General features: G+C 41.1%; 1 protein-coding gene across 1 annotated transcript; it reads right to left on the reverse strand.

The window, feature by feature from the left end:
• Positions 1–953: 953 nt before the first annotated feature.
• LOC149378658 (cytosolic isocitrate dehydrogenase [NADP]-like) lies at positions 954–4,914 on the reverse strand. The gene is made up of 15 exons (XM_089602541.1): positions 4,708–4,914; positions 3,986–4,029; positions 3,714–3,823; positions 3,477–3,514; positions 3,312–3,389; positions 3,179–3,232; positions 2,983–3,084; positions 2,753–2,844; positions 2,546–2,649; positions 2,358–2,426; positions 2,158–2,273; positions 2,021–2,055; positions 1,796–1,938; positions 1,254–1,376; positions 954–1,161 (listed from the first exon to the last, which is right to left on the reverse strand). The coding sequence occupies exons 1-15, from the start codon at positions 4,757–4,759 to the stop codon at positions 1,071–1,073; spliced, it is 1,251 nt and encodes a 416-aa protein (XP_089458667.1). The 5' UTR covers positions 4,760–4,914; the 3' UTR covers positions 954–1,070.
• Between the last annotated feature and the right edge of the window lie 6,250 nt (positions 4,915–11,164).

Here is an 11,164-nt window from a genome sequence, read left to right on the forward strand (position 1 = left end):
TTTTTCAGGTGACCAGCTACCAGAAACCTCTTTCTGGCACGGCGGATGCGTCAAGTTTGAAGATATCTTTCCCGTTCGACCACCACGTGGACCGAACCGCAGTCAGTTCAAGTGTTGATCCATTTTCCGACACTTACAAGGTCCACTCAACAAAATTGAAGTATTTTATGATATTCTCATTCCTTGCGAAATAAGAGTATAAGACCAATTATTAGTTTGCCAATGTATTGAAAATAACTAAATCTTAAAATAAAAGAATTAAAATTAAAAAGAAATCAAACATAATTATAAAATAAAGAAATATACTATAATTGGATGAAACGTAATATATGAATATTATTGATCAATTAAATTCATGTTTCCTTTTTTATTTCGTTTTTTTTATAATTTTCCATATAAGTTTCGTTTCCATATACAAACATATGACATATATACCAGAAATATACATTGGAAATATAAAAAACGTAATTGTTTAGTACAAAAACTCTAGGATTCTCAGAGTGCTAAACTACATAATAAGCAATCGTATCAAACTTCATACACACAAAAGTCTATTACAAACAAAATAAACCATTCTCTTTTGTTAAAGCCTAAAATCATCGACTACAATTCTTTCGTTTGTTTGCTCGACTAGGGTGGGAAATATTTTGTGATGGGTTGTACACGAGAGAGAGAGAGAGAGAGAGAGAGAGAGAGAGAGAGAGAGAGAGAGAGAGAGAAAGAGAGATTTTGTGATGGGTTGTACACGAGAAAGAGAGAGAGAGAGAGTATTTTGCATGAGAAGGAAATGAGTATTTATAGAGGTTTGAGAGTATTTCGTTTGTATGCTCAAGTCGACATATAAATGTACCAAGTACAGTAAGTGCGGCTAAATAGTTTGTATGCTTAAAACTAGAATACAATTGCTTCTATTTTATAGCAAGGCAGAGAGCAATTTACACAATTATATTCCATGCAGAGCAATTTACGTTTTTATTTACCCAATCACCAATGGAGATCTATTGATTAAAAACAAGCAAAACAACAGAGTAAGAAAACCGGAAAAGGAAAGAGTCTCAGCAGGTATAGTTTTACAACTTAGAGCGGAGCAGCCGGACTTTGAGCTCTTCCGCCACAGCAACGATGAATTCTTCGGTGTTCAGATACTGAGACCGACTAACCCTGCACCCATAAAAATTGATATTATAATATCAGTGTTAAGTCTCTCTTTCTCTTAGATCAGAAAACAAAAAACAAGTAAAAAAAAACCGGACTTGGGTCCATGGATAAGGAGGGCAAGGTCCTTGGTCATATTGCCAGACTCGATAACCCCAACACAAGCAGCTTCAAGCTTCTCGGTAAAGTCTAACAATCTGGAATTCCCATCCAACTTTGCCCTAAAATTGGATTACAAAAAAAAAAAAAAAAAAAAAAAAAAAGAGGAGATCCATCAGCGTATTTTCCGCGGCCTTAGACTATCGTAAGATGTGATCGATTATATAGCTTTTCTTATGGAAAATAGTGTCTGAAGTAATACATGAGTGACATTATGGTCTTTTAACTTAATTTACGAGCAAAATGATCCTCAATTATTGTTTTGTAGTATTTTTAGTCCATTTTATAAAATAGCACTTAAACAAAATCAATAGTTTGTGGATCATTTTGTTCAAAAAATTAGTTTAGCAACTAGAATACCACGTGTGTAACATTCAGGACAATTTGCCAAAAAAGCTTTACAAATTCCTTTCTTAACTTAATCAGGAATAAAAAAAAACCCTTGTCTAACTAGATATTGGTAATAACACATATTTGATACCTATGTGAAAGACCCCGAGACCAAGCGAAAATTGATGCTACACTGTTTGTGCTTGTTTCTCCCCCTTTTTTATGAACCCGATAATGACGTGTAACAGTTCCATGAGCCGCCTCAGCTTCCATTGTCTTTCCATCCGGGCATACCTGCCCTCCACCACTTTTATTTATATTCCCATAAAACAACAAAAACCGGGCCCGGACTGAAACATAAATACAATAATCATACCAGCACCGATGTCATCATTCCCAAAGATCCGAAACCTGTCGATGGCGAAAAAAGATAGAAACTTGGCCATGAAGAATCTTAAATTAAGATTTTCGATTCCGAAATCAGAGAGTAGCATCACAAGACTGAATACGGACCTTGGGCTAAAAAGTCACTTTGCACGTCACCGTCGTAATTTTTGCAGGCCCACACATAACCGCCTTCACTTTTGAGAGCATATGCCACCATATCGTCGATGAGGCGGTGTTCATACCTGTATTTGTGACCTTGTGTTATCATTATTTGCTATTATTATTGAAAATTAATGGTTTTAGCAAATTAATGAATTTATGTTCACCATATTCCCGCTGCTTCAAACTTGGATCTCCATTCGGTTTCATATACTTCCTGGAAGATGTCCTTGAATCTTCACGGAACTCAGGATTGAAAAAAAAAAAAAAAAAAAAGGAGAGAGAATTAGAAATTGAATATTGTAACTTAAATAAATCCAAGAACGATAAAAATAAATAAAAAAAAGCATCGAACCTTGCATCATATTTTTTAAGGATTGTATTTTTTGTACTAAGATAAAGAGGCCAATTTTTCTGGTAGGCTGTGTTCATTGAAGCCTCCGCGAAAGCACGGATAGACTGACCATTTTAAAAAATGGAAAATCCTATGTGAGATACATAAAACAAAAATAATAATAGTATAGAAAAAAAAAAATTATAATATATATATATGAGTTTTAACCTCATCTGTGTTGTACATAGCCAGAGCGACTCCTCCCGTGCCAGTAAAATGAAAAACTTCCATCTCTGTTTTCTTCCCATATTCCTTAGATTCTGCAATTCATAAAATGTGATTTTGTTGATATAATCATTGTAGTCGTAGTCGGTGCAAAATGTTAAAATAAATAAATAAACTATGATTCTCCCTCTTTTAATGGACATAATTCCTGTATCCTTTTTCTGGGAACTTACCATAAACTAATTTGAGTTTCCCAGGCCCTTTAATGACTGTATCAGTTGCTCGGTACTGATCTCCGAAAGCATGCCTTCCAATACATATTGGCTTTGTCCAACCTGGAAAGGAAAATTACAATTATATCAAGTTAGTCCTTGCTCTATGATGACAGAGACATCATACGACTCAAAAGCAAAAGGAAAAATTTAATACCGGAAACAAGACGGGGAATGTTTTTGCAGATAATTGGTTCCCGGAAAACGGTTCCTGTTGTAAACAAAATATATGTCTTATAGCCATCAGTTTCCGTATGAAAAAAAATATGACGATAGAGGAAATCCATCACCGTTTAGGATATTTCGTATTGTCCCATTTGGGCTCCTCCACATCTGTTTCAACTTAAACTCCTTCATGCGGTCTTCATCTATAGAGAAAACATCATCATCAAATATTGTAAAAATTTCAGAAGATCAAGCTAAAAAAATTCCTTTAGTGCATAATTTTCGGTTACCTGGGGTTATAGTTGCACACTTTATTGCAACGTTGTACCTACATAGATCGGGGAAAAAAAATAGCATTATATTAGACAAAATCGCATAAATAGGCCTAGACTAACGAATTCAGTACACAAGAAAAGCAACAAGCTTAAACATGTGAAGATATCGAGTTTATGATCTATATAGCCTAAAAACATTGAGTTTACTATCTGTCATTAAGATAAGGAACGGAAGAAGGTATCAGGTCGTACTTAAGAGTGGCTTCGGCACTTTCAATTGTAACTTTGTCATCAGTGGCGTCACGGTTTGGGAGACCGAGGTCAAAGTACTTTATATCCAACTCCACAAATGGGAAAATAAGCTGCGGACACACCGAAAATAAACTAATTGATAGTATTTTTTTTTTCTTTTTGTAATGTGTGTGTGTATATATATACATATAGTCGCGGAACATGCAAATATAAACGATAGAGAATGTAAAGAACTCGTTGATACTTGGAGATTTCACCATGGTAAAGAATACCTTTTCTTTTATCGATTGCCAAAATACTCTCGTCATTTCATCACCTTTGATATAAAAGTAAAACACATGTTAAGACGGAATCTAGTTTTGCAAGTGAAAGATAAAAGCTTATATATGTATACATAATCTTCCAAGGTTTAAAGTTGACAATCAGAATTAATTTTCTTATGGGCAGATGACATGAAGGATTTAATTACATAATTGTTTCGATTCACAGCTTAGAGGAAAATTCAAATTTACTAACTATGTGCCCTTAACAATGTCTACACGGCAATAGTTGAAGAAAGCATATCCATATCTAGAAGCATACTTTGACAAGCTCAATTCTTTTAGTTTAATTATTTTATGGATCTAACTAGAGTGATTTGTCATGAAGTTGAACTTGTTGAGTTCTTATATATATATATATATATATATATATATATATATATATATATATATATATATATATATATATATATTATATATATATATATCAGAACTTGTTGAGTGGATTGACGTATCATTATTTTAACACCCTAAGATCAGAAACAAGGCCACACATAAAAAAATTTAAAAAAAAATAAAAAATTGGGTTTTGCAATTTAGTCTTGCATTTTCCAGTGAGAACGTGTGAATTATATGGCATCCCTACTAAGAAAGCTTGAAACTTTGACAGAGTAAGAATCTGAAACAACGATTTGAGCTCGAAGAAAGCGAGAAAATAAAAAAGGGGTTTGTACCATCCATTTCGACAATTGGATTGTCAACTCTAATCCTCTGAAATGCTTCCATTTGTGTCTCTTGCTCCGACCTAATTACTACCACACAGATAGAACCGATGATATTCAAAAAGCTCTCAGGTTCCCTTTCCTTCTGTTTCTTCTTCTTCTTCTGTATTCTTCAAGTTATCACGCAAAAAAAGGTCCCTATTCGTTCGTTACTTTTACCTCATTATTATATTAGGGAAAATATCGCATTTATAACATGTGTTTTACTGAAATGTCGAGTTTAACCCTCGGTTTTCAAAAATGTCGAGTTCATACCCTCTGTTTAACTAAAATGACGAAATTATACCCTGAAATGAATAACAGCGTCACAAATCTCCCTTTCATTTATATTAACTCTTATATAAGAAAAACCAAATCAAATCTAAATCAGTGCCCTAACTTCCAAATTCTCAATTTTGAAATAAAAATAGCCTTAAATTGAAATTAAATAATAAAACTCATACCTCCTAAGAAATGACTTCATTCCGTGTTCGAATTGTAACTCTAAATTCTGGATTCTCTGTTCGAATATGCGATTTTGATGACTATCAACTATCGATGTTTACCCATTTGCCTCTTTCTGTGTTCTTCACGATTAAGAACCTGTTGTTTATTTTTTAGTTTTTAAATAAATTACATATATGGCGCGAATGAATAAAGATAATTGGTGTTTATATATACATATTATAATCAACGTCAATGAAAAGTCAATAAAAAGAATATTCGTGACACTGTTGTCTATTTCAGGGTATAATTTCGTCATTTTAGTTAAATAGGGGGTATAATTTCGTCATTTTAGTTAAACAGAGGGTATGAACTCGACATTTTTGAAAACCGAGGGTTAAACTCGACATTTCACTAAAACACAGGGTATAAATGTGTTATTTTCCCTTATGTTTATGAATAAATCACATTTTTGCCCCGCACTCGTACCTCGGTTACATTTAACCCCTAAACTCAAAAATGTTGCAAAACTCAACTCACAACTCAAACACGTGTTACAAAACCCCACTTTCATCAGTATTTGGATATTAAATTTAACTTTTTGATGATGTGACAATATTTTAAAAGGTATAAGAGTATTTTCTATTATTCTAAATAGTTTTAATCTTTAAATGTTGTTATCAGATATATTAATTATTATTAAATATTTCTTTTATTCTCTCTCTCTCTCTCTCTTTCCTTTCTTCTTCTTTTCTTCTCTGCGTTTTTTCCTTCCATCAAAATACAGTATTATCAAACCCAAGTATGCCAAACAATAACAATCCTCCTTAACCCTGTAACCCAACCAAATAAGAACACACTTCATATATAAGACTAAACCAAGAAATGACCTATAAAGTCAAACCCAGGATTTCAATACAGAATATAGCAATATCAAAACCAGGCATGCCAATATTAGGTTCCACTGACAAGCGCATTTGCAAATCCGGGAAGCATAGGTCACGAAGGCCGCCGGATAGAGCTTCGCGAACCCAGGAAGCTTCACAGACCCGGAGAGAGACGTCCAAAGTCGGATCTCGCTGATCCTCGTCGCGCAGTCCGAGAGACAGAGAGGTCTCCGAGCGCCGCCCCTCCACGCAACACAGATCAAGCAAGAAGAAGGGCGATCGAGTGGTGAAGTCCCTACACTCGCGCGGACCGCAAGAAGAAAGCCGAGCGCGAGGAACCCCAAAGAGAGGAAGGGTCGAGCTCGAGGAATCCAACGGCGTGCCGGCGAGCCGGCCGAGGGGACGCGAAGTCGTGATCGGGACCGAGACGGTCTGGTCGCGCGAAGGAGATCGGAGCGAGGCCAGAGAGCTGCGCGGGCTGTGAGGAGCTTCGGGGAAGTGAGGAAAAAGAGAGAATAAAAGAAATATTTAATTATTTAATAACAATTAATATATCTGATAACGATATTTAAAGATTAAAAGTATTTAAAATAATAGAAAATACTCTTATCTTTAAATATTATCACGTCATCAAAAAATTAAATTTAACATCCAAATACTGACGGAAGTGGGGCTTTGTAACACGTGTTTGAGTTGTGAGTTGAATTTTGCAATATTTCCGAGTTCATGGGGTGAAATGTAACCGAGGTACGAGTCCATGGGACAAAAATGAGATTTATTCTATGTTTATTGCTAAAAATTGCCCACGGCTGGGAATATATATATATATATATATATATTCATATATATTGGAAAGGCCGTGTTGCGATCATTTTAGTCCCTTAATTGGGATTGAAAAAAATCATTCGGTCACGAACGGATTGATTCCGTCGTACATTTGATCATGAAGTAGTTATTTTTTGTAAGCGTCAAGTAATTAACATTATTGTTGTCAATTTCTCATATATTCAAGCGTAATTTTTCTTTAATAAAAACTATTTCTAAAATAGAAAATATTATTTCAATATTTTTAACCATTTAAAATTGTTGATGGACTAGAAAAGTTAGCTTATTGGTAAATAATTCACTCCCTAAAACGAGTTCGGGTCAAGGCTCGTAACTGAAAAATCATAAAAATAATCGACCTCGTGTCCTCACTATTTTACTTAGCTTTTATTTATCTTGTGATTGGCCATGTGAGCTCGGCTGTTATAACCGTTTTAGCTCAAATAACTTGTTTTACATGTAGCATTAAAAAAAACTCGTTTTACATGCATTCATCATTTTTTTTATTAATTAGAAATGCTCTTCATTTGATCACGATTATAAAATAGTATCAAAGGGTGAAGCTAAATTTTAATTGCGGGGTCACCGTAGATGTTCATTCACAAAATTTCACGCTCTAGATGTCTATCATGAGCAATGTGCTTGTTGCTGGCCCGTCTCGGACTAGCAAGGGCAAAAATGTCGTAACGACCCGCACGACCGCCACTCGGCCGACCATTGGCTCGGCCGACCATGGACTCACTCGGGCATCCATCTCACTCGGCCGTCTAGTTCACTCGGTCGTCCAGTTCACTCTGCCATGGAGTTCACTCGGCCATCCATCTCACTCGGTCATGGAGTTCAGTTGGCCATCCAGTTCACTCGGCCATCCATCTCACTCGGCCATGGAGTTCAGTTGGCCATCCAGTTCACTCGGCCATGAAGTTCAGCCGGCCATCCATCTCAACCGCCTGTGCATCCCAGCAGGCCGTCCATCTCAGCCGATCATCCATCTCACCCAGCCATCCATCTTACCCAAGCACCCCTTGCTCCCTATAAATAGAGACCTTAGCTCTCTCCCAACGTTAATCCATTTTTGAGTCCTAAAACGTCGTCGAACCGCTAACTCACTCGTTTCACTCATCTTTGGCCTCTCACCCTAAACACCTTTCTTCCACCTTAATCACACTAATGTTTAGCGTCGTAGAGGTAAACAGAGGCAACCCCTCTGTTTCCCCTTTGTCGTTCATCGTTTACTCATCCCTTTTAAGTACAACAACGAGCTCAGACACCATTCACAGCTAGGCAGAACTTGGGATACCGAGTTAAGGACGCTCGAGCCCGAACGCAACCAATTAGTCCAGCCTTGGGTCGAACCATTTTAGGGGCTCCTAAATAGTTGTCCGAAAAAATGCGATAACAGTGTCTTAAGTTCTTATTAGAGGTCAAAAGTTATAGATCTAGGGTCCGTAGTTTTTATTAGGTATTAAAATTTCTAGAGTTTAGCCCGAGGTTCATGATTTGGGGCCAAAGTTCTAGATTTCTAAAGTTCGTATTTGAGGTCCAAAATCGTAGATATGGTGTCCTTTGTTCTAGATTTGCGGTTTTATGTCCTTATTTGGTGTTCAAAAATCTTTTTTGCAGGACAATGTTCTAGATTTAGTGTCTAAATTTCTAGCTTAGTGGTCTAGAGTTTTTAGATTTGCAGTCCTAGCTTTTCTTTTGGTTTTCAAAGTTGTATATTTGGTGTCAAAGACACTAGATTTTATAATGTGATCGCACTGCAAAGAAATAAAGGGGCTTCAAGGAGGCAATTCCGAATTCAAGAGTCGAAGACTTCAAAGAAGAGTTTAATGGCTTAAGCGAAGATGAATGAAAGAAATTGTTGTCGCACGAAAATGAACAACGATTAACTACCTCGGGCGATTCGATCCAAGGCTGGACCAAGTGATCGCACCGGGCCAAAAGTGTGAACTCGAAAGTCTCGAGCTAAGTTGTCTCCGATCAACCCACCTCTCAGAGGAGGGAATGGGTGAGGAGGAGGAGTGACCGTGCCTTTTGTGTATAGGCTGCCTACGTACCCGTGTGTGGGATCAGGTCAGAATGTAGTTCACGGCGTATGTAACACAGAATGAGGCGCGAAGCCTAGGGAGAGGGCTTTGTTTTCGCTCGTTTTTGGACAACTACTTAGGAGCCCCAAATGGTTCGACCCGAGGCCAGACCAAATGGTCGTGTTCGGGCTCGAGCGTGTCGGACTTGGTATCCCAAGTCGTCTCTTAGCTATGGATAGTGTATGCCTCGTCTCAATACCTGAAAAGGAGGAAGAGAATGTGAACTACAAAGGGGAAACAGAGGGGGTGCCTCTGTTTACCTCTCCGACGCTCAACATTAGTAGGATTGAGGTGGGTAAAAGAGATTAGGTGTTTAGAGGGTCGAGACTTGAGGGAAACGAGCGAGTTATGAGTTCGACAGCGTTTCAGCACTCAAATTCGGATTTTTTGACTCGAGGGGTCGAGCCTCATATTTATAGGCGACCTAGGGACGTTTTGGGGGGTCCCTAGGCCGAGAGCCGGTCCTGGGCCGGCCATGGGCCGAGCGCCGGCCCTGGGCCGGCCGTGTGATGTTCCAGGCTCGGCCAATGGCCAAGAGCCGGTCCTGGGCCGGCCATGGGCCGAGCGTTGGCCCTGGGCCGGCCGTGTGACGTCCCAGGCTCGGCCAATGGCCGAGAGCCGGTCCAGGGCCGGCCGTGTGACCTCCCAGGCTCGGCCAATGGCCGAGAGTCGGTCCTGGGCCGGCCATTGGCCGAGCACCGGCCCTGGGCCGGCCGTGTGACTTCCCAGGCCCGGCCAATGGCTTGAGGGCCGGTCCTGGGACGGCCATTGGCCGAGCGACGACCTTGGGGCGGTCGTGCGCCGAGGGGAGTCCTAGGATGGCCGTTATCGCGGCCGTCGTCGCTTCACCGGGCCGGGATGGACCGGTAACATTAGCCCCCCGAGTTTATCATCGAGTGTAACCCGCGTGGTAAACTCAAGGTCCTTGTTGTCGTTGGCCCACCGGAGCAGCCCATCGCCAAGAGGTACGTTCCGATCGTCTTTAAATATTATTTTTCCTTTTTGTTGGTCACTTTTCGCCTCGTTGTTTGCAGCCATGGACCCCACCGACCGCCTATCGGGGTGTGGGACCATCGAAGATGACTTGTTCCACTTGCTCGGGAACCAACACGTAGATTTGGACAACTTTTGGGTCCAATTTCCGTCCCCTTCAACAATTCCAGACGCCTTGTGTTACCGGTCCGTCTCAGCCCGGTAAACCGGCGACAGCCACGCTGGCGGCCGTCCTAAGACTCCCCCGCCCGCGGCCGACTCAGAGCCGGCGCTCGTCCAAGGCCGGCTCTCATCCAAGGCCGGCGCTCGTCCAAGGCCGGCACTCATCCAAGGCCGGCGCTCGCCAAGGCCGGCGCTCGCCAAGGCCGGCGCTCGTCCAAGGCCGGCTCTCATCCAAGGCCGGCGCTCGCTAAGGTCGGCGCTCGTCCAAGGCCGGCTCTCATCCAAGGCCGGCGCTCGCCAAGGCCGGCTCTCATCCAAGGCCGGCGCTCGACAAGGCCGGCGCTCGTCCAAGGCCGGCTCTCGTCCATGGCCGGCTCTCATCCAAGGCCGGCGCTCGCCAAGGCCGGCTCTCATCCAAGGCCGGCGCTCGTCCAAGGCCGGCTCTCGTCCAAGGCCGGCTCTCATCCAAGGCCGGCTCTCATCCAAGGGGTTCCCCAAACACCCCTTGGCCGCCTATAAATACAGGGGCCGCTCCCCTAGTCCAGGTAATCCGAATTTGAGTACTGAAACGCTGTCGAACTCGTACCTCGCTCGTTTCTCTCAAGTCTCGGCCTCTAAACACTAAACCCTCTACAAACCACCTCAATCCTACTAATGTTGAGCGTCGGAGAGGTAAACAGGGGCAACCCCCCTGTTTTCCCTTTGTAGTTCACACCTTTCCTGCTTGCTTTTCAGGTGCCTGGACGAGACAGATACCACAGACAGCTAAGGGACGACTTGGGATACCAAGTCCGACACGCTCGAGCCGGCCTTGGGTCTGACCGTCTGCGACTCCTAAATCGTTGTCCGAAAAACTGCGACAACATTTTGGCGCTAGAAGGAGGGGATCTCTCAACCTTGACGGCGCATTCCCTCTACCAGTTTTCTCCCTTTGTTCTCACGACTCTCGAGAGATGAGTCACATTCCCACCACCTCCGCGGGTACCCGAGCGACGAGCTCGAGGTACGGCCTTCGACGCCTCGCACATC

Source organism: Urtica dioica, chromosome 12 (genome assembly GCF_054948205.1).
Source record: "Urtica dioica subsp. dioica isolate 48M chromosome 12, U.dioica_male_clone48M_v1_H2, whole genome shotgun sequence".
In the NCBI taxonomy this organism is placed as follows: Eukaryota; Viridiplantae; Streptophyta; class Magnoliopsida; order Rosales; family Urticaceae; genus Urtica; species Urtica dioica.